The 24,256-nt window shown below is 40.8% G+C and overlaps 1 protein-coding gene across 2 annotated transcripts in view; it reads right to left on the bottom strand.

The window, feature by feature from the left end:
* Window positions 1-760: 760 nt before the first annotated feature.
* LOC135700346 (nuclear pore complex protein DDB_G0274915-like) overlaps window positions 761-24,256 on the bottom strand; it is a 224,465-nt gene continuing 200,969 nt past the window's right edge. The window contains exons 4-9 of one of the 2 annotated variants that reach the window (XM_065220834.1): window positions 11,723-12,156; window positions 2,446-5,214; window positions 1,891-2,384; window positions 1,696-1,826; window positions 1,462-1,632; window positions 761-1,401 (exon numbers count right to left, since the gene is read on the bottom strand). In XM_065220834.1, coding sequence (XP_065076906.1) covers window positions 1,102-1,401; window positions 1,462-1,632; window positions 1,696-1,826; window positions 1,891-2,384; window positions 2,446-5,214; window positions 11,723-12,156 — 4,299 coding nt within the window. In that variant the 3' untranslated portion in view covers window positions 761-1,101. Of the gene's footprint in view, window positions 1,405-1,461; window positions 1,633-1,695; window positions 1,827-1,890; window positions 2,385-2,445; window positions 5,215-11,722; window positions 12,157-24,256 lie in introns of both variants that reach the window. The other variant, XM_065220833.1, reaches the window with a different exon arrangement.

The following is a 24,256-nucleotide window of genomic DNA, read 5'->3' on the forward strand; positions in this document are numbered from 1 at the left end:
GCATGGTTATTTCTGACAGACAAGAAGTTAAATTTTGACAACCGTGGATCAAAAACCGGTCGATCGATGACACGGGGATTTTCGAACATAGAAAATAACTTCCGAAATGTCACTTTTAACCACGAGATTAATTTAACTCGGCAAATGGATAACAGCCTAAGTGAATCGTTTGCGGCTCAGAATATTAAATGAGTAGTGAACTTTTTGTGTCATTAAAATTTAAAAACGATTTATTTGCAGGATAGGCCGAATTGAGGGGCTATACGTGTTACCTGATTCATAACGAACATACATACTTTGTATCTGCATAGAATTTGCAGTACAAAATTAGACGAGGTCATATTCCCCCCTAATAGCGGTGCCGGTGGTGTAGTGGTAAGCGTTATTGCCACTCACCCTAAAAGGCATGGGTTCCATCCCAGTAGGCACCGTCGAAATTTTCTAAGGCATAAAATCTTTGATCACGCCTTCCTTTGGAAGGGAAGTAAAGCTGTTGGTCTCCGATCCAGGAGTTGATGGGTCGAAAGGTAGGGTCCAGGTGTGGGAGCTCCCTCCCTGGCGTCGGTAGCATTGGCACTCAGTACGGAAAACAAATCAACGCAAAAAAAAATCTCCCGGATTTACCGTATATTCGTTATGAGTCAGGTAACATAGTAGTTTACATCCCGTAGCCCTAAAGGTTAAATTGTGACTTTAAACAATTTCTTTCAATGCCATTTCATTCGGATCATAATCTAGACAAAGCACAACTAAAGGCAGGTTGCATTAATTATTTTATGATTTTTTTTTATCTCATTCGTAATTTTGCTTCATTTTTTACAAAATAAATAATTTATTTACATTAGAAAATATCCTACTATACGATAAGGGCCTTATTCGACGTAAACTGAGTAGAAAAAAGGAATTGAAGGATAAGGGAGTATGCAGCTACAGCACTAGCATCTGAGCAAAGGTACAACTCAGCAAATGGGTTCAGATGGATGATCTGATTTTTAGGAGAAAAAAAAAATATAACTAAACGACGACGACTTGTTTTGTGGGATGATGATGACTGGGATGATGATGATGATGATGGAGGAAAGGATGAAATGGGCTAGCATCCTAGAAGTTAGGATCATAATCTCGATAGTATCGTCGCGAGTTCGTATTGTAGTGACTGCTGGGTGGTGGCGGGGCATGATGGTACGGTGGATACATGGCCATCACCGGTGGTGGTGGCTCGTGCATCATGAAAGCCGCATCGGGTAACCGGTGGTGATGATGGTGACCGGACGGCGGGTAGTGCGAACCCTTTAGGTTGTAGTCGTCGTAGTAGTAGTTATCGTTATTGGGCTGACGTTGCGAGCGCCAGCTATCGTAGATATTCGAGGCACTGCTGCCGTGCATGGAGTTGGAGAAGCGCTGCTTGGATGAGAAATCATGATTATTAGTGAGCGGGTCGAGAGAAAATCAAAAACAAACCTTTGGTTTCACATCGTGCCCATGGTCATCCCACGCATCATCCAGATTGTACAGATCTTCCGAGCCAAAGTTGTCTATGCCTCCCATGTGGTTCTTATTCAGCTCGTTTAGCATGTCAGCTGTCAGTGGCGTTGGAGCCTTCTTCTTGGCTGCCTTTTGACGATTTATTAACTGAAATAAAATGGGATGCAGTCCGTCAAATCTGGTTCGTTGGATACAAATACGATATGTTACCACAGTGACGCCGAAAAGGATCACGAATAGAAGCGATGCCATTCCAATGACAATACCGGCTATTGCCCACTGGGGTAGCAGAAGATCTTCCTCCTCCGAATCTACCGGTGGAAGAATCTGTTTCGGGATAACTAAAACAAAACAAATCCGTTCAGAAACCCACAACAAGCTACAGATCTAATAAAATCATCTCACCGGTGAAATCAGTAGAAACCGGATCGACCTTGAATCTACCCAACAAGAAGACCTCCTTCACGCGGGGAACCGCCGATTGTAAGTTTTCCTTCGTCCGTTTCTTCTGCACCTGCGAATCTCCATCATCTTCTTCGTCCAAATCCGTGCTAGGCTCAGCAGTGGTAGTTGGCAACGGTGCGGGCATCAACGCATCGTGGAAAAGTCTCCTAATCTCCAGCGTGTTGACGTCCTCAGTTAGATCAGTTAACTCAACAAAGTAATCCACCAGTACGCTACCCTTGTTAAAGCTGTCGATGCGCACCTTCTTGTACCACTTGCTAAGATTCTGAGCAGTGCTGTAGACTTCGTTCAGTTGAGCCTCAACTTCCTTTGCCAGATGTTTCCATTCAGCAGTATTGTGATCGAGCAGCTCCGGTACCCAGTTGACGCCGTCAACAATGCGAATCGTACCGGCCAGGTCACACTCCGAATGGCACAAACCTGGTTCCGTTGGTCTGAAAGAAATTACGTGATTAGGACGCATCAACAAGCCACTAGGAGATTTTCTGCACTTACCTATGCGTTGTGGTTGTAGTGGTTGTGGTCGTAGTAGTTGTCGTTGTCGTAGTAGAGGAAGCTAGAATCTTCTCTAACAGTTCTTGCTGTTTCTGTTGTTCGAGAAGTTTTTCGATCGAAAGTGGGGTCGTTGAGGGTGTTGGCCAGCCGGTGAATTCGGTTGTGGCTCGGGTAGGCGGTCCCTTTCGGATAATTATATCGGGAGTCCCTGGTCCCTCGGCTAGGAGTGGTTTCAGAGTGGTAATACGGCCCACGCCTGGTTTTTTGACGCCCGGTCGACTTGGGAATACAACCTTAAAGCTGTTTCCAGAGTTTCCAGTATTACTGGTGGGGCCAGGTGATTCAAGATTCGTTTTGTTAAATCCGGTAGGAAGCAATGACGAGACATCCTTGAACTGGATCTTGCTCAGTAGGCTTATGGGATCGATGACCTCTGGTACAGGTATTTTCTCTTCGGCAGAGGGCTTGTAACCCGGTGGAAGGAACTTATTGATATCTTCGCTGAAAACAATGGAAGCTTTGGTGGATGTTTCCTGCTTTGGATGCTTGTAACCCGGTGGAAGTAACTGACTGATATCATCGTTGAACACTACTTTGGGTTCATCTTTGGGTGGCTTGTAACCAGGAGGAAGGAACTTGGCATCTTCGCCATCGATAACGGACGAAGCAGTGGTAGTTGGTTTCTTTGTTGTCTTGTAGCTCTTGTAGCCCGGAGGGAGCAGTTTGCTCACGTCGTCTTCGATAACAGACGACTTTGGAGCCTTCGTGCTTGGACCAGATTCTGCGGGTGGCTTGTAACCAGGTGGTAAGAAAGAGCTAATATCAACTTTCTGCGCCTTTTTGAGTACATCCAAAGTACCGTTTGCTTTCTCATTAACCTTGACCTTGCTGATCAGTTCCTTCAAGTTGTTCGTTGTCTTGACTTCCTCTTCCGTACGATTCAACCGGTAGTCCTTCGGCAGAAGTGAGCTCAACTCTTGCACAGGAACGTTACTCTTGTACGATCGACTTATGTTCGCTGGACGGAATCGGTTTCCGATCTCTGGCTTCAATGGTTCTTCATTCAAAACGTCCTTGGCAGCAGCTAATGGCTCAGAAGTTGTACTGCTCGCTCCAAACTTCTTCAACTTAAAAGCATTCTTTTGTTTGTAGTCCGGTGGAAGCAGAGCAGCAATATCATCTACCGCGATGGCTTCAAAATTGATTTTCTTCACTATGTTATCAGTACTTGGCGTTGGTCTCTGGGATGTTGTGAACACTGGTCGTGGTTTCTTGGTGGTGGAAGCTCTACCATTTGGTTGGAACTTTCGAATAACAACCGGAGGTAGTGACGAGTTCGGAACTTTGCTGTCTTCGGTAACCATTTCCTTCAATACTGGGAACTTTCCGGTGAGTACACCACTCGATAGTTCAGACTGAACTCTATCCAGTTTGTCGATGATACTTTCGGTAGACTGAGCATTCAGTGTTTTCTCAGTTGTCGGAGTTTCCGAGTCGTCCGTTACTGAAATGACTGGTTCTTGTGGAGCAACAGTAGTCTTTTCTACTTCTTGACTGCTGACAGTGGTCAAATCTAAGTCATCATTCTCGTTGCTGTTCTTGGCATCAAGCTCCGACAAACTTTGCTTCTTTTCATCCTGTTCAACCTGAGGGAAGGGTAAGAATCGAGCACCTGATACACTTCTACTAGTTTGCACTGAAGCCACCACAACCCAACTTTCGGTAGTCACATTCGAGGATGCTTCCGATTCCATTGAGCTACTGACCGGTCGCTCCGACGTAGTGCTTGGTTCGGAAGTTGTCGATTCCGTAGATGTAGTCGGTGTTGTACTGGTCGTAGAAGTTGGCACAATTGGAACAGCACTCGTGGTTTCTGCTACATTTTCTATCGATACAGGAGCGACGGCCGGTTCTTCTATCGCATCTTCTTCCGAGTAAAGCAAGGTGTCGATATCATCGGGTTGATCTTCAACTTCCGTTCCTCTGGCAGGTTTGACCTCCGGTTTCACAGTCGTACTAACTGCTGGTTCTTCAGCATCGTAAACGTACTCATCATCATAAGCCGAATCGGCTTCCTTTTTGTCCTCCTTAGCCGGTGAAACTGATGATACTTCCTTTTTAGGTTCCTCAGTTTCCACTTCTTCTTCTTCTTCTTCTTCGTATTCCCCATCAAGGATCTCCTCCGATCCAGAATTCGACGAGTAGAAGTTATCAGTCAGAATCACTGTATGATCTTCAATCTGTTCGGCATTGCTGGTTTGACTATCGCCTTCCTTCACCACGTCGTAGTATTCATTCTCGTTGATGTTGTTCAAACTACCACCCCGATCTTCGTTCTCGTACGCCTTCGTAGTTGTACTGGTAGGAGCGCTGCTCGTAGTGCTCACCGCTACCTCCTGTTCATCCTTTCCTTTCTTTGGATTGTTCTTCTGCGCTTGCGATGGCTTAAAATCTTTGATATCTTGCTGTTCGTCAACAAACTCGTTCGTATCCTTACCATCTTCAGCGTAATCTTCGTAATCGTAGATAACCTCCGCCGACTTGGCCGATCCGTTATGTGTGATGTTGATCGAAGGAATCACCGGACGGGCTGGCAGGTGGATGAACCGAGATTGGCTCGCCGATTTCGGCGTGGTGGATGTTGTGGTGGTGGTAGTTGTTTTTGGCTTGGCCGAATTGATGATGGGACCACGAGGGGTAGTGGCGCTATTCAGAGGGATGACCTTTTTGGAGTCAAATGCTGGGCGGTACGTGTTGGGTGCAGGTGTTCTGAGGGGGAAAAACAAGGGATTAATAATTCAATCAATTTGCATTGGATGCGTCGGAATTATCAACTATGGATACAGTAATGACCCGATTTTGTTAGCCCCCTTGTTGAACGCATACGCTTTTTCAGTGGCTTTATTTGTATCACTATTCCTTAAACATCTACCATGAAGATTTTCTTTTTAATATAGTCACTTTAACACTCTTGGGTCATTAGTTTCATGTCCGGAATGAGATTTGAACTCGTGATATAGGCGTGAGAGGTATGGATGTTAACCACCACGCCATAACCGTCCCGAGCAATCTTGAAGATAAATGAGAAAGATTTGGAATTACGGAGAACAAGTCGAAAAACTGCTAAGTGAAACATTTTGATATCCCTGTCTCATTCAGATCGCATTGAAAGTAGTTAATTTTAATTAAAAAAACTAATTAAAAATCTAAGTGGAAAAGTAGTTGTTTAAAAGGCTATAGTTTGTCAAACGATATGGCCGTGTGGCTGTCAAACTCATGTGTGTCGACGCACACTGACACAATGACTTGTTGATAATTAGGGCATCCTTAGCAGCGATTCAATTGGCTGGTTTGGTCTGCATTTTGTTTTGGACTAGATCTAAAATGTAATTTTTTTAAACCAGTATAATTCTCGATCTATTTTGAACTGAATTTGGATCAAGACAAGCACTGTTCCAAACCAGTTTGACAGTTGTCTCATTCGATTTTTGTTTTGTTTTCTGTCAGTGTTGGGATTTCTTATGCAAAACAAACCGATTTATTTCCTCGATTTTCCCTGAAACGAATGTGGTTCCATCAAAGTTGTAATCGTAAGCGAGAAACATTCGACTGCTGTTGCTGCCGAAACAGCAGGAACTTTGCTGGACGGGACAAAAGGTATCGAAAAGCGGGTATCGAGCGGCTACTTTCTACCAGTGCTGTGGCAGCACCAACGAGCTGGGAACCGACTTTGTAGTGCTCGGTAAGATGCGCCAACGCGCAGGATGTGCAAGTTGAGGATTAAGGGCCGTTTCTACGTGCACTACCCACACGAAGGGAGACCCGACGACGAGAAAGAAGCGTTTTATACAACGACTATTTGCAACGGGACGTCAAAATCGTCATCGGCGATATGATCACTCAGGTAGGACGGGAGGCAATGTACAGACCGGCAATCGGGCCAAACAGCCTGCATGCCGTATCTAACGACAACGGCCAACGATTCGTTGCAGCCTCCAGTGGTGTGGTAGTCCGAAGTACGTTTTTCCCCCACAATAATATCCACGAAGCCACCTGGAGATCAACTGACCAACACACAGAAAACCAAATCGCTCACGTTCTAATCGACGGGAAATTCTTCTCCGACATTCTCAACGTTTGCACGTACCGCAGTGCGAACATAGATTCGAACCACTACCTAGTTGCAGTATGCATGCGCTCAAAACTCTCGACGGTTCATAATACCCGTCGAAGTCGAATACCGCGACCCAACATTGAGCAATTACGGGACGCCGGAGTTACCCAGGATTACGCGCAGCAGCTGGAAGCTGCACTACCCATGGAAGAGCAGCTTGGCGCAGCTACTCTTGAAGATGGCTGGAGGGACATCCGTTCAGCCATAGGTAGTACTGCTTCAGCAGCACTAGGTACTGCGATCCCGGACCGAAGAAATGACTGGTATGACGGTGAATGCAAACTGTTAGTAGATGAGAAGAATCAGGCACGCGCGAGAATGCTGCAGAACCGCAAGAGATTGAATCTGGAGCGATACAGACAAGCGCGGAACAGACAAAACTCTGTTTTTCGAAGGACGAAGCGTCAGCAGGAAGACCGACATCGCGAGGCGATGGAAAATATGGACCGCTCAGACGACACACGGAAATTATACGAGAAGCTAAACCGCGCAAAGGCTACGTGCCGCCAGCCGATATGTTCAAGGACTTGGACGGTAACCTTCTCACGAACGAGTGTAAGGTGATTGAGAGGTAAAAGCAGTACTACACACTTAGTTCTTTTCTACCGAGCTCGGTTGTGCAAATCTCGGCCAAGATAAGTTTCACTGAGATCTCAGCAAAAGTGACATATGAGTCTTAGCAAACAAATGAAAATCTCAGTAAAACTTTTTTGTCGAGATTTGCACGGCCGAGCTCGGTAGAAAAAACTAAGTGTGTATGACGAGCACCTCAACGGTGATGCGGCAGAAAAATAAGATGGCACGGCAACAGACCTTGGAGCGCGCACAGAAGACGACAGGCTACCGGCCCCTGATGTTCAAGAAGTTGAGGAGGAGATCAGTCGGTTGAAGAACGGTTAAAATACAGTAGTGAAGCACTGGCTAGAGCGCTGCACTTGGTAATTGCCAAGATTTGGGAGGAGGAGACATTACCGGAGGAATGGATGAAAGGTGTCTTATGCCCAATCTACAAAAAAGAGCACAAGTTGGATTGCTGCAACTACCGCGCGATCACACTGCTGAGCACCGCCTACAAGGTACTCTGTCACCAATTGCAAGAGAGTTCGTGGGGCAATACCAGGCGGGATTCATGGGTGCCCGCTCTAGCACGGACTAAATTTTCGCGATTCGGTAGGTTCTGCAAAAATGCCGCGAATACAACGTGCCCAACCTAGCAATGAGCGATCTTGGATTGAAACACAAAAGATCGATTCTTTTGGCTCGATTAAAAGATTTTTTGAATCTATCCCAAACACCTTCAAATTCAATCCTTTTCATTCGATTTTTGTTTCGAACCAAAAAGAAAATTTCAGTGCATATGCATTTGCAATTTCATATTGATATTTTTGCCTTCACCTTTGCACATCACTTGCCTTGAACATGGATTCTGCCAAACAACCAGTGTGACAGTTCAGTAGGCAAGAACGAGAAAGAGAAAGTTTTGGGCTCCAGAGATGATTATAGACCTTTAAGGCGCCTTATAGTCTTTCTATATCTAGCACACATGGATGAACGGACGGTTTGTTTTCCCACCAATCTGTTTCCCTTTTCCCCTGACGTTGAGCTGGTGGATACATTTACTATTGCAACGATCCTTGATCCCCGTTTCAAGACACTGTACCTGGAGTCTTCAGCTCACGCTCGGGCAGTTAAAATTGTGTCTGAGCAGATCTATAGTACTGAAAAAGTATACGATGATATGCACACATCTATCCCCTCACTAAAACCAACCGGAGGCCTGTGGGATATTCATGACAAAATGGTAAAGAAAGTTATTAATCTACATATGTACAAACATTCACTTCTTATGACATATTTCAGGTTCATCAGTCCTCTGTTATGTCAGAACGGGATCGCCATGTGGGCATACCGGCAGAATTACAAAATTTCTTGCATCAGCCTGTTTTCCCTACGTTCAGTCGTTCCTTTTCAAGCATGAGAGAAAATCCGTAGTGAATATCTCCATGTATACCCCATATTTCTCAAGACTATTTATCAAGAATGGTAACAAGTGTTCCGTCAGAGAGGCATTCTCTAAAACTGGTGAAACCACACATAATCGATATCGGCTCAATGCAAAACGCATGGCGCAATTAGCTTTCTTGTGGTCCTTTTCGGATGAGTGTTGGGATATCTGAATTAAGTACTTTCCGTACATACTTGCTTTTACACTCCGCCCATCTAATCGTTTTGTTTCATATGTTAATCTTTCGTTTTTTAAATCGTTCATTTTATACCAATAAGCCGAATATTATAACCTGTTAAATCACTCGCGTAATCAAGTAACCGAGTAAAAACTTCCACATGTAAAATGAAATCAAAATAGTCATTTACTATATTCTCATCATGTATGTATGTTACACTCACAACTTTTACTGCGTACGTACTACGCAATTTATTTCTAAATTATATCAATCATCTCACTAAATTACTATTATAAGTGAAATGTCATAACAAGATAGCTTATGTAACGTAATATCAACTTTAGACTGAACTTGGCGTTAATTTGCACCAACTTTCCTATGATCCTTCTTCTTCTTTTATTTCGCATAACAAGCTTATTGCTGATCGCATATAAGCTTATTGCGTGCTCTAAACTTAGTGTTCTAAATGCGCTTCCATAGTTATTAATTGAGAGCTTTCGATGCCAAATACCAATGCATGAATTTGTACATTGTGTGGCAAGCACAATGATACTCAATGCCCAGGGAAGTCAAGAAAATTTCCAACTCGAAAGATTCCCTCGATCAGACCGGGAATCGAATCCGCCGCCTCCGGCTTGGTAATACCGCGCCTTTAGTGACTAGGCTATGAGGCCCCTATGATCCGCTCTATTTGAAACATTTTTGTGCCATTTTGAAAAATGAATCGATTCAAAAGATCGATTCAAAATGATTGATTAAATCGACGAAACGTTTATTTTCATAAAAAATAATCGATTCACTCCGATCGATTCTTGCCTTAAGATCGACCAATGCAATGTACATAATTTTTTCATCGATTTCAAATCCGTATACGACACAATCGATCGAGATCAGCTATGGCAATTTATGCACGAGTACGGATTTCCGGAAAAACTGACGCGATTGGTCAAGGCGACGATGGATTGAGTGATGTGCGTTATTCGAGTATCGGGGACACTTTCGAGTCCCACTGAATCTCAAAGGGGGTTACCGCAAGCTGATGGACTCTCGTGTCTGCTATTCATCATCGCGTTAGAAGGTGTGATAAGAGCTGGGATATACGCGAGTGGCACGATCTTCAGAAAGTCCATCCAGCTTCTTGGCTTCGCCAATGAAATCGATATCATGGCACGGAACTTTGAGACGATGGAGGAAACGTACACCGTGGCCATGGATCGAGTAGAGTGGAGACGACTTCTTCTGACAGCATTAGTAGGTGGTAAGTAAGGCGTCTGAAGACTATTTTTAGGTAATATAATAGACTATAAAAATACACTGAGAGAAAAATCACAGTACAATTATGTTTAAAATTTAAATTGATACTTTTTTTCAAATTATCCCCCTTCTATTTTTTTTGTGATGAATGCTAAAGCTGTATTCTCAAATCTGGTGTAGAACGCTAGTTGGTAAAATGATTAAAACAAATTTTTTTAAATTTATTTGTTGTTTCTATGAGATCTACATCACAAACGAATTTTACATACTTTAGTTAAATAATACCAAAAACAATTTTTGCAAAGGTCTAATTTGAAGATTTATTTTTCAATGCAATACAAATTAAAAACGAATCGAAGCATCTATTTTTTGTATTATTATGTATTATGTTATACTCCACACCAGATTTGAAGGCATGATTTCAGCATTATTCAGATAAAAATATGAAAAATGTAAGGATAGGTCTTTGCAGAAAATAAGCAATTTTACTTTTAAACATGATTTTACAGTGATTTTTCTCTGAGTGTATTTTTTATAGACTACCCAAGCAACATTGCAAGTTTTATCGCGGGTTTATAGCATTCTACAAGTCTAAATCATGGTCTACAGAACCCTCATAAAAGCTAAATTGTTACTGGTTACTGGTATATTGTTACCAGCAACTTCATATCAAACAAACGTCATTTGGTTCACATGTTACAAGTTATGGATTTTTGAAATACCTGATCCCATTTTTACACAGGCCCTTATTAAAAATTGGTCCGGATAAATTAACATTTTTTAATCGAAATTAATCATGTTACCATGCTTCTGCGTTAATTTTCCTTCACATGTCACCACTGTTCTTAATGGTGATATCTATCAAAAATTACCCATTCACTTAGTTCCGTTAATTGTTATCAGAGGGCACCCAACAAACATTGAATGTTGAATGAAAATAACCAAGTGTACTCCTAATAGCTACGTTACATTCACATATGTTAAGATATTTTAACCAAATTTATGCTTTGGCCCAATATCACCTCACCTAAGGTTTAAAATTGGTCTATTTTTTCTTAAATTTTATTAAAATGAGATATCATTTTTTAATCAACCGTTTCCATGAAAGTCATAGCTATATCATTGATGAATATAATCACATGCCTAAAATTGTTTTCTATGCTAAAATGTGAATGTTGTAAGGTAGGGAATGAAGCTTTTAGAGTTTTTGACACCCTCACTTAAGGTACAGAAATGTGCATGAGTTTTCCGAAATGTCTAGTACACTGGGTGTACATACTATTACAGAAGTCTTTGGTTTAAGCCCTGACTTGGATGCTTATAAATAAGAGTTTTTTTCCGCACGGGTTTTTTTTAACTAGTTCGTTTATATACTAGGCTCAGTCGTGTGTGACACTTTGCGGTTGCCTTATCGCTTACTTCAATTGCTATTAAACCAAATCAGGCATTGACAGAAATTTTCACTAATTAAAACAGCAAAATTATCCACGAAAGGAATGATAATCATAATGGACATTCCTTGTACCACCTATTGAATCTACATATCGATTGTTCAGTCGGTCAAGTTTTCCAACAGAATGTCTAGGGCATCACCCCACAGTCCATTGTCCTCGTCTAATCTAATCTGAAAATTCCACCTCTAAAGGAAACCCGGGCTTGAACTCACCGTCCAGCGAAGCGATTCCTCAGCACCACGCTCTCAACCGTAGTACTTTTGGCAGTGACCGGATCAGCCGTAGTCGTAGATCGGATTCGATTAGGCTTCAACGTGGGCTTGGTGTACCGGCTGCTACTAGTGCTGCTGTTGCTGCCATTTCTGCTACCGTTATTTGTCTCGTTCTGATGATGCCTGCTGCTGCTGCCACTTCCACCCAGGTCTTCCGATTTCGATCTGAAACTGTTCCGCCCGGCCGATGGTGGAATCCGCTGCTGCTGCGAGGATGAGGAGGAGGAGGAAGAGGTTTGCCTTTGTTGTGCCGCCGTCGATCCCAGGAAACCGCGTGTCGGTTGCGACGAATCTTCATTGCCGAATGGACGCGGTCGGTTCGAGATGTACGATAGGTGCCGATCACGTCCTGCCGTTTCCGTCGCCAGTGGACGCTGCAAGTGTACGAAAAAAAAAGAAAGATTAGATTCCGTAGTGAAGAAGTGAGAAAGCGAAATTATTTAAATACTCTCGTTTGAATCGAATGCATTCAACGAGTGCAGTTGGGTAGACGAAGGTGATTTGCATTAACAATTCATTCCATTCATTCGCACCGTGCTTGGCTTTATGGTAGAGTACTGCTTGAAGTAAAAGGAAATGGAAGCGCATCAGCACTTTCGTAATATCGATCAAAGAGTGGTAAGCAAACTTCATCGTGTATGAAAGTCAGGGTTGGCTTCGGCGTCACCCTTGCCGGCGAAGCACTGTAGTAGCTACTTAAACTGTTTTGAATGCATCCCGCCGATCGACCGAAGGTTGGAAGTCGTGATAATCGAATAACCGTAAAAACATAATAAACAATCCCTTGGAAACAATCTCCAACATTGTGCCCTCTGGTAGCCAAGCAACCAAGAATGTTCCTACCCTAGATGTGTGCATACCAAATGCTTGGATCAAGGCCCCGCTCCACCTCATAGCTTGATACCGTTCGAGCCACTAATCGTCAGTCGACACTTAACCTCCAAATAGTTTCGTGCCCGCCGCGCAGCAATTAGATTAAACTGCAGGGCTTAATATGGAACCCGTCACTTTCGTGCCTAACCGTAAAAGCCCCCTTTGTTGTTCGCAAGTACGTGTAACTGTCAATCTGAGCGCACCACACCTGGATGGAACCACCAGTCATAAACTGGACCGTGGCCACAGCGGCTTTCATAATCTACAACCAGACATTGCACACTGTGTGTCATTTTTGGCAATGCCTTTCCCTTTGCCCATTTAAGCGTGGACATTTGTGCGTACCTTGCGCGCCTTCACCGTGAATAGATTAATGGCAGGTTAAAAAGTCGCTAGTCACACTGGATTTATAGCATTTCCGAAGGTTACGTCACGCGATCGTTCAATGTTCTGTTACCGGCTGCTGTGCTATTGAGATGTTGGTTATTTTGTGGGTCTTAACCGAGCCGAGACAAGGTCGATGCCAATGATGTTAGGGGCCATATAACAAAGGAAATAACCGTTGTTTTCGGGGAGTGTAGTTGAACGGATTTATTGTTTTGGCTTGGGTTGACTACTGCTTCTGTGTGAACTTGAACGAGAGGAGTTGTTCCGTTCAGATCCAACCTGAACTGGTTACTGTTAGTTACTTTGTGACCTGGTATTGCTATGGGAATTAAGATCAACCGCTGTGGAAAGCTTATTTCTGATTGATCTTACTATCACCTAGAAATTTCAAAAGCACAAATATCAGTTCCCACAAAACTTACATCACGGGAGTTCCAATTTTATGAGCGATGTTGCAGCAATATCCAAGTTTTGTGCTCTAGAAAACTTGAAGTGATAGGGCATATCAGCCATTTGTGGAATAAATGTTAAATCAGTTTTTATGATCTATAAATCTATGCGAAAAAAAACCCTATAGGGTAGAGAACTACTTCGTCCTAATCGCCCATTTTGAGAAAGCGTGATATGAATGTTTGCACCCATTATTCCCAAAAACAAAAGAAGCGCTCCGACCGAAACAATTTCAATCTTCATCCGATAGTCCGAAGTGAATTCATAGGCGTTTGAATAGCGTTTCAATTTGTTATGCCGACTTTAGAATCCCTGGGGTCAAGAAGCAGTGTTAGATTTTTAACAATATCTCAACAATTTGATTATCTTCATCAAATCTTACGGTACGTACGGAAAGGTTAATAAACTTAGAAGTCGTATGTAGTGAAAACATTCCATTTTGCGAAAAACATCCACTCGAAAAATAGAGGCAAAAGGCCGGTTTTTCTTAGTAGGCTCAAAATTAGATCTAAGCAATATGTTATTAAATTTTCGAACAATAAAAACAGTGATTAATTTATTTGATGTGGATCATACCCAAACATTTGTATGGAACCTGCAAACAATACTAAATCATAGGTTTCAAACGTCATATTCTTAAAAAAAAATACCTGCGATCGAGCACAGGATAAAAGTCTAAAAAAAAGTTAAATCCCTATTTAACCAACTTTCCTTCCGGTTTATTTTATCTCTTTCATGGTTTTCCGACAGATTCGACAGATTTCTTATATCATCTGTATATGTTTCTTATAACAAATGTAGAGACAGTACTTACAATCGACTGAAGCTTACAGCATGTTTTTCCAGAATAAATATTTTCTGTTAGAACCTTTACGATATGATTTTCAAGCTGCAGTGCGTTTGGAAAGACAAACTATGTTCGAAAATGTATCTAATAGGGAGGGTGGGGGTAAAACATCCATGCTAAATTATATATTCGTTTAACCCACAAAGCGAAACTGTATTTAAGTTCAATGCCATCAAAATGGTGTTTCAGACTCTTCTATTGAATTTCTATGGTTCACGCCTGATGGTTATGCTTTCCACACTACTATTTACGGGGCGCATTATTCCCCCAGTTAGAGTAATAAATAGTAATGTTGAAAGTAAATACTATTTTTCTAATAAACATACCAGGATATACCTACCAACTAGCATCAATCAAATAGTTTATTTTTGGTAGTGTTCAGAGATACCAGCTTTCTCATGTTTGTTTAGAAATCACTTTTCATGTTTGTTTTTTTGCTAAAAATTGTTTTTTTTTTCAATTTTGTAAATTTCAATTGACTTTCATTAATCAGGTTTGTGCTTACATTCTCATAGAACGTTTAAAGTTCAACGTAGGCCAGCATTCATCTGGTAATGGAAATTAGTTCCAATTTTATTCGCAAAGATGGTGCTGCGATACTAACTTTCTTATTTCACATGATAGAGGTTCTATGTCTTCAGCAAAGTTGTAGAAAATTGTTATTATATAAAATTATATGTCCGGCAAACTTTCACCTTTGATCGATGATAAATGGTACATTTCAGAAAGTAAATGACTTTTTGCTAATACTTGCTACTTTTCGAGAAACCGGATTATGAAAATCATTGTAGTTTTCACTATTTTGACTAATATTTCGCTTGTATCGACCCAAAACATTGCGCACGCTTCCTTAAAGCTTGAAAATTATCCGACTTAAAAGATACACGGCGTTAAAAATGAAGTATTTGTCGTTTGTATGGAAAATAGTACAAAAAACGTAAATTTCAGTTAAATTTTACAATATTCACTATATCTTTGTTATTTGAAGACCTAGAGCTTTGAGTTTTTCGGCATGTTTTTTATACTTTTTAATGTTATACAACTTTTCCCAAGACATAAAACCTCTATCATGTGAAATAAGAAAGTTAGTATCGCAGCACCATCTATGCGGATAAAATTGGAACTAATTTCCATTACCAGATGAAGGCGCATGTTAAACCGAGAAACTTTACGAAAGACACCATTTCAATATAATGCAAACCTAATGCGCTAGAGGTTTTGTCTTGTTAATTTCGGTTCCTGGCCCAGTGTGCATTGCTGTTTTCCTTTGTTTCCTGTTAACTGTGGCATTTCACACTTAATTAAGGTTTTCAATAGAACATTAATACTGTTATGCCCAGGGCCGCCTTTGCATCCTTGGGGGCCGCCTTTGCATCCTTGGGGGCCTCCTATGATTTGTAAAATATCTATATATATGAAAATGAATTTCTGTCTGTCTGTCTGACCCTTATAGACTCGGAAACTACTGAACCGATCGGCGCGAAAATTGGTATGCAGGGGTTTTTGGGGCAAGGAAAGGTTCTTATGGTAGTTCTATACCCCTACTCCCTCTGTAAGGGAGGCTCCCATACAAATGAAACAGAAATTTGTGCATAACTCGAGAACTAATCAAGCAAATGGAACCAAATTTTGCATTTGGGAGGTCATAGCGGGTAGCCCCTTATATAAGAGGGGGGGGGGGCTATGTACAATATAGCAATCTTTTTTTTAAATGCCGCATACACTCAAGCTAATATTGAATCCCGAGCAAGGCCGGACACACTCAGCTAGTATAATATTAAAATACTTGCGACAAACCTTACTCGTAATAAAATTTGTTCTAAGATACATTTAATCTTACTAAACTCAATCTGTTTACGACTCCTCATGCTTGCAAATGTGTTAATAGAAGCGTTGATATCAATTTTCAGAAAAATATCTTACTCAATATTCCGTAATCAGTAACCAATTAAGTCTGGTTTATAGCATCCCTTAATTTTTCCCCCTCATATTAATCTAGCTTGAGCAGCTGGTTGAAAGAAATATCGTGTGGGGTATTCCCACATTTGGGAAAACCAATTTTCTTAATAGTAATTTTGAATTTATCATAGCCTTAGAGCCCATGATTTGGACTTATAGAATAGAATAAAACCTTGATAAAACTAGCAATGCTACTTGGTATCTGTCCATAAGTCGATACTTAACAGCGAATTTAAACGAATATAATAATATGCTGTTGACATTCTCAAATCAATTGCTATACCTTCATGGTTAACTTGATTAATGCTATGACTGTTCATCTTTAGTGCATTTTGTAGACTACTTTCAAATTGCACGGGGAAGTTTTATTTTAAAACGACAGATGAAAAAGACTAACTGTATTTTTCAAGCTGCGTCCAGAATGAGAAAAAAAAGTTTATTTAAAAATCGTTACAACTCATCTTCTTCTGGTTTCTAGTTCTGACTAACTACAAAAAATTATATGACTCCCTGCGCTTTATTACGTATTAGTACATCCTCTCGTATGATGGCTTGTTCTGTATCGGGTTGGAACATTTTTATCATTGGAAGGACATTCTTCTTGCTTTCGTGGATCATACGTAAGTGCCTCTGCTTACGGATCAATCCTCCGTTTTTGGCCATTCATACAATGGTAAATTGAATACAACCAGGCATCGTACTTGATCAAGTCATACAAGGTCCACTATCTAATGGCTGTGCCCTGCAACAATGAGTGGTATCCTTTATATACGTACTAAAAATGAGATGACTTTCTAGTCATAGCGCATTGAAAAAAAAAACAAAAAACTTTGTTCAAACATTTTCCGAACGTAAACATTACAGAAATCAATTCAATGCAGATCACAATCTTCACCAACGTTAATAATTCGTGCTTCAAGACTGGAAGAATCTGATTACCAATGTATTGTTACGAAATACCTTTTGGCAAATTTCTATTGCTGATTATTCATAAAATGTATAAGTCAACTAATAAGCAGACACCTTGCAAAAAGTTAATGAAGATCATGTGTCAAATGAAATGTATAAGCGGTCACACATACCTTTTATGCATTCTTATAGGACCTATGTGGCTTGTCTTATGGAATGTATAAGGCTGATGTTTTGGCAAAAATGTAGTGGAACACATGAATAAAATAATTCATTTTCGTGTAGGATTCCTTCCACCTGGTTGCTCGATCTTTTTTGTTTTGTTAATTTGTTTATTTGTATATTGAAAAATTCAACTGACAATTATTGTCTAAATGAATAAAACTTAAACTAAATAGTTACGGTCAACGGTACGGAAAAGGTCAAGTAACCGATGACAAACCACGTCAGCTGATACATTGAAGTCGAACATATAAAAGAATTTGTTGAATTGCCGGCTGATTGCTCGAACTGACTCGAGTTGTGTACAATTTCGGCGCCGTGGTTCTAAAAATAGAAAGTCGCGTTGATGAAGAGGCCTCTCAGGGGCATACATATTTAGCTGAGACAGCAGTGTTGGACAGTCAATGTCACCCGTAAGCAACTTTCCAGCGAACATAGCTTAAGCGACCGTCCCACTGTGTGGAGAAGGGTGAGAAGGGTGGCCATTAATAGAAAAAAAATACTATTTTTAATTTCACATATTGATATGCCAATTGAGAGTACATACTCTAGCTAAGAAAAGCTGAATATATTTCAACTTAATATATTGGCTAACGGAAGATACATGCTACCAAAGTAGAAACAAGCGGAAAATCATAGAAATCTGACGTATTTTTAATCTTATGTTTTTCATATGATATACAGTAGTGTGAAACTATTGAAACATACCATTTTAAAGCTTGAAATCTAAGCTTTCCATTGGGGTTACCTACATTACAAATCGATCAAATTTTTGGATAGTCACATGAAAAAATACTAAAAAATTACAATTTTTCAAAACCAAATCATGTCACAATAAAAAAAAAGTCCACCTCGGTTCGCTCAACTGTTTATAAGAGAATAATGTACAATCCTAGTGCTAACTTTCAGTGAAAGTTACATCTGCACTTACTTGCTCTATCTCGAGAACGCACCAATTGAAAATTTTGTGTTTTCATTCATCAAACACCGGATGGATTACAAATAAGTCGATTATGCACTCTAGCGTTCGTTTTTGATATGAGGGTACATCATGATAATCATCAGTTCAACGTTTCAACTTTTGGCCAAAATGTAGCGTTCAGGAAGCTTTTGTACCTCCCTGGCATTTTTCCTAATTAAGATTATTTATTTTACCTAAAATAGGTTGTTTTATTTTGGCGTGTTTGATGTGATTTTGTTTTGCTCGCCTTTTCCATAATCACCACTTTCTACAACCTATCAACAAGTGCAGCTGAACGAAGACTTAAACGAAGATTTTGCTGAAGATTTCGATTTCGAGACCACAGTTTCTGATAACGTTAATGAAAATATTATTTAATGTTCTTTATGTTTCATGAAACTTTTATTAAATCTTTTCCATGTGCATTGAAAAAAAAATAGATATTTCCATAAATACCTATGAAGACGTTCTTTACCCTACTAAACATAAATTTAAAAATTTCACTGAAAAGTTATGAGTTATAAAATGCTATCGCACACATCAAGGGTAACAAAAAATAGATTTAAAGGCCGACATATTTGTATGGGACCTTCCCAAAGTGCGTCCGTCTCACCTCTAATGGTTCAATTCCCAGGAGACGGCAACGCTCCTCATACGGTGGCAAGTTTGTTGGGTCACGCCAGTTGGGGAAACTTAGAGCAAATCTCTCAAACTCGCGTTGAACTGATTCAGTTCTAGTGATCCAGCTAGCATGGAAAGGGCACCAATCCACTAAACTTGACTCCAATAAGGATCGCACAAGCGAGCAGTAGAGTGACCTGAGGTATAGCGGGTCACGAAACTAGTCGGCAATTTTGAAAATAAAGCCCAATTGTCGATTAGCTCTGGAGATGATGTCATTGTAGTGGATTCTGACTCACGTCTGCAGTCCAAGGTAACACCGAGATCCTTTATGTGCTCTACACGAGCAAGACAGCGTCCATAGAGAACATAGTCAAACATGATTGGTTCGATTTTTCGGTGATTAGACTCATCATATTTCTTGAGCACCAGTCAGCAAAAATACCTAACATATTCTGGAGATCCCAGCAGTCCGAGAGACTTTTAATTTTTCGTATCGTACGCATAGAAAACGCGGCATCCTGATGGTATCAGAAAGGCGACGTCGTTTAAAAAGATCGAAAACAGTTGCGGTCCTAGGTTACTGCCTTGCGGAACTCCCGAGTTGTTTGAGAAAACATCCGATTCCGACGCGCCAATCTTAACCCGTACATAGCGATTCACCAAGTAAGATCTGAACCAATCCACAGCCAAGTATCTCCAGCTTGGCAAGCAGCATATTATGGTCCACCGTGTCAAATGCAGCTTTTAGATCTGCGAACATCCCATCCCCAAAGTATCGCAATCCTAGGACCCCGACAAAAAAATGTTTTTCCTCTGACTGTTTCATAATATTTAGCTTAGCTAGCCTACATTTTCTCGAAGACAACAAATATTGGTGGTAATGCTTTAGTCGTTGGCTCATAGTCTCTTATGCACAGAACATGAATTATATTAAAGGGTGTTCCGCATCAAATTGCATTACGAAAAAAAAAACGCTGTAAAAATTACGCATTGGGTATTTTCTTTCGAAAATTTAGGTAGAAGTAATTTAGAGTGTACTGTTGACACTGTATTTTTATTGTTCTAAGTTGGAAAAAATGGCGTCACCCTAAGAGCAACGTCGCGAATTGTTTTGTGCAAGCACCTGGAAAATCCTCAACCCTCTCATCGGGACATCAGAAAACAACTCGTAATCGTGCAGTCAACGGTGAATCGTGTGATTAAACGTTACTACGAAACTCTGAGCATCGAACGGAAGGAGAAATGCGGTCAGAATGGATGTTCTATTAGTGATCAGGATCACAAGGGCGTCGTGAAAGCGTTTAAGCGGAATCCCAATGCTTCGGTCAGGGATGTGGTCAGAAAGTTGAATCTGTCCAAGTCTTTCGTTCAGAGAGCCAAGGGCCGGGAGGGACTGCATACGTACAAAGTTCAGAAGGCTCTAAATCGTGACAAACGGCAATATACGGTGGGAAAGTCACGGGCCCGGAAACTGTATACTTAGATGCCGACGAAGCCTCATAGTCTCATCATGGATGATGAGACTTACGTCAAGGCGTACTTCCGGCAGCTTCTACTGTTCTTCACCATCCAGCACAAGTTTGATGTTCCGAAGGAAGTAACGAAGCAGAAACTTTCAAAGTTTGCCAAGAAATGATGTTGTACAGAATTTAATGAGTGGAGTTAAGCGTAAGGTGCGAGCGTACGGCTATGGCGTACGGCCCCTCACCAAAAACATCGCATGAGACTGAGTGCACTATAGTCTATAGTGAGTGCTTTTTGTTTATAGTTAAGGATATACCGTGCTTTCGCTTTGATTACAACCTAACGAAATTATAACAAGAGAAGTGATATGGTAATTAGAAGCGAAAGCACGGGCGTAGTAAATAAGTAACTAATTGCGTTACTTATTTACTATGAATAACCACTGAAGATGTGAGTTATTTAAATTATAATTATTTTACCTATAATTTCTAAGAGTTTAATAAATTTTACAGCTTGACAGCGTTGGGCAACAGTAGAAAAATACACGTTTTATTGTTTGTACCGCTAGAAGAATCAGTGCCCGCGTATTCGAATCTTCTATTTTCAATAGTGACCTTAGCATAAGCACAATTGTTTTGGTACCGTAACGAACTACGGTCATGGTTTTTTAGTATTCAATCTACTACCGAATCAGGTTTCACATCTCAAAAAAAAAAAGCTTGATTGGAGAACTGTACCAACACACGCCTGGAACATACAATATTAAAGCGGAGACTGGTCAATTAATTTTTAAAGGCACAAAAACGCTCCCGAATGATCGAATGCTAACTCCATTTTTGAAAATCATACGCCGAAAGATAAAAATTCAAACAGTACAGCACGTAAATTTATGATTCATCTTGGCTCTCCTTTTACGAAACGAAAAATATGTAAGAAAATAAAACATAAATCGACCAATAAGCACCATTTAAACAACATCAATATTTTATGCCTGCACAACATTCAAATCTGCGGAGCTCTCACACTCCATCAGAACAAATTATTATTGTTCAATTATCTACAATCCATAACCACCCACGTCATTTGTAGACCGAACCTTTAGCACGCGATCAGCTGGCCTGATAGAGGTTGAGATTTGCGAGTTGATCGTTCCATAAAAAAAAGTCTCTAGCACTGCCTCAGAAGCTTTACGCTGAACCAACCCACCACTGGCCGTCACCAGCTGCGTTCCGGGCGGTGGTTAGTGATGGTCTTTAGACTCAGACTCGTCGGGCAATCGCACATGAAAGCAAATAAAATATGTACCAAGACGCCTGATGAAAGAGATTGGATCGGCATTGTGGTTCTGGCTGAGATGCAGTAAATACGCACCGTGGAATGATTGCTGTGACTCATTCACCGGTGCCGTTCAACGGTAACAGCTCTAGTTCCAGATCAACAAAGACGACTTGATTCAAGAAATCAGACTGAACGGCTTGACAGTTAAGTGGGCAAACAGTAATAAAATAATAAAAGGTTCTCTTTGAAAGCTGAGCCGCTACAGTTGGTTCGATCTCCATTTGATTGGGGCTTGCGGTTGGCAAGTAAATGTCAAATTCATTAATTACGGGTAAAATGATTTGGGTGAGTGTTTATCTGACTTATTCTGAGTCGAAAAATTAGGTTATGTTTAGTAGCATCATTGCCCTCCTCACCGGTTAGCACACAGTACTGTTTTAAGATTCGCATCACGTAAATAGAATACGACGTTTTCAATTTCAAGTAACAAGAACCAATCAGCAGCTCTAAAATGCTAAACACGGTAATTGTGCCATTCTAGTGCTTCCCACCGTAAATTTGGAAAGAAAGTGTGCCATCGAACGGTAAACAAAACCCACCCAATCTACGGCACACGCACCATGTTCGGCTCATTGACTCAGAGCTCGTTCATCAACTAAATGTGAGACACCACCCACCAGCAGTCCGCAGTCGAAAATTAGTAGCTGATTAGTATTCAGGTGGCGATTCTGTTCTAGTTTCTTTCTCACTTTTCGGTTCTCGCTTACTTGGAGTCCCGTAATCGTAGAGCAATTGAAAGTGATAAGTAGCTACGCCCAAATCAAGCATCGGGAGTCCATGGGTCGATCGTTAAATACTACCTCATTAGCGTCACATTGATTGCTCCAAAAAGATACAGTTAATGGAATCAGCGCACCCATAACGATGAGGTATTAGGATCTTTCCTCGGAGTGATATACTAAAGCATACGGTCGTACCAAGTGAGACAGCATGCTCTCAGAACAACACGGAAATCCTTGATCTAATTGATGGAACAGTTTGACGAAACTAGGCAATAAATTGATTGGCACACCCTGTCTGTCTCTACATCGACAGTGCTTACAATTTTAATATAGGAAAAGGTTTGGAGGGTGTTGTATCGTAAAATCAAGCGGTCTGAATTTATCTGTTCAGATCCGAACGAGAAGGTGCGAACTGAATGTTTCAAAATGGAATTATGATTTCCTGCTTAGTAAAAGCGTAGATACATGTTTATTGCAGCTGATCGCAAATAATATGTAGCTTGCTCAAGGCTCGGAGTTTGTATTGACGCGTGAGTTCGTATTTATCGCAGACAAATAGAGATGTTGGATTAATTTATAATGAACAAATGCATTCTGCAATGCATTTTCAATTTGAAAATAATCCGTAAGGGCCTATTGTAAACATTTTTTTGTAGTTGAAGATGCTAATTTCAAATAACAGACTAAAGTGGTAATTTTCATACGATAGATAAGGAGATGAAAGTATAGAATTGATAGTTCCGTTAGAGTACGGCAGTGTGCAAATTGCATATAGAGAGTAGAAAGCGAGCAAGGACAACTTTAGGAAGGTACAAATAGGTTTGATCATCTCTCTTTACCAAACTCCCCCGTTTGAGGGGGATGGTGAGGGGTAATAATAATAACATTAATAAGACTTAATTCGCCTTCAAAACTGGGGTATGAATCAGGTGTCGAAGCCAAAGATGCAGCGTTTTGTGTTGCATTAATCTTTGCTTACAAAGGCTTAACCTCGTCAAGAACATCAAGTCCCAGCATCGAATTTGAACTCAAGGTACAACTAGCCGTTGTTTCGAGAGACAGCTGATTAAGCTTTCGTGGACAAGCACACGTCCACATAATCGAATCGGCAAAAGTATCGAAAGCCAAAAGTTTGTAGCTCATGACGGGGAAAATGTTCTTATGCCCATTTTTTAATCATTGAAATCAATAAAATTTCAAAAACTACCCCATAAAATACAGGCAGATGTGCCAATACTTGAGTAGAAATGATCAGGAAAAAAAAATAAAAAGGCACAATAAATAAATTAAATTGCACCAGTAAATTTGAAAAATTTCTCCATAAAACAAGAGAAATGATCAGTAAAAACGATAAATTTTCCGTTCAAAATTGATTAAATGTTCATTAGAAAATGCTGCAATATCATAATAAATATGAAATTATACATAAACTTCAGTGTAATGCATGGAAATCCGAACACTTAGGGGAAATGGATGTAATGTCGGCCTAAATGCCCTTAATTTGAGCCCATACATAAATTCAGCAATTAGCGGCGCCGTTGGTGTAGTGGTAAGCGTGATTACCTTTCACCCCAGCAGGCCTGGGTTCAATCCCAGTTGGCACCGCCGGGATGTTCTGAGGCATAACATCTCTGATCACGCCTTCCTTCGGATGGGAAGTAAAGCCGTTGGTCCCCGGTTCATGACTTGATGGGTTGATAGGTAGGGTCCAGGTGTGG

Source organism: Ochlerotatus camptorhynchus, unplaced genomic scaffold (genome assembly GCF_037179485.1).
Source record: "Ochlerotatus camptorhynchus isolate MF236.1 unplaced genomic scaffold, CSIRO-AGI_Acam_v1.1 ptg000133l, whole genome shotgun sequence".
Taxonomy (NCBI): domain Eukaryota; kingdom Metazoa; phylum Arthropoda; class Insecta; order Diptera; family Culicidae; genus Ochlerotatus; species Ochlerotatus camptorhynchus.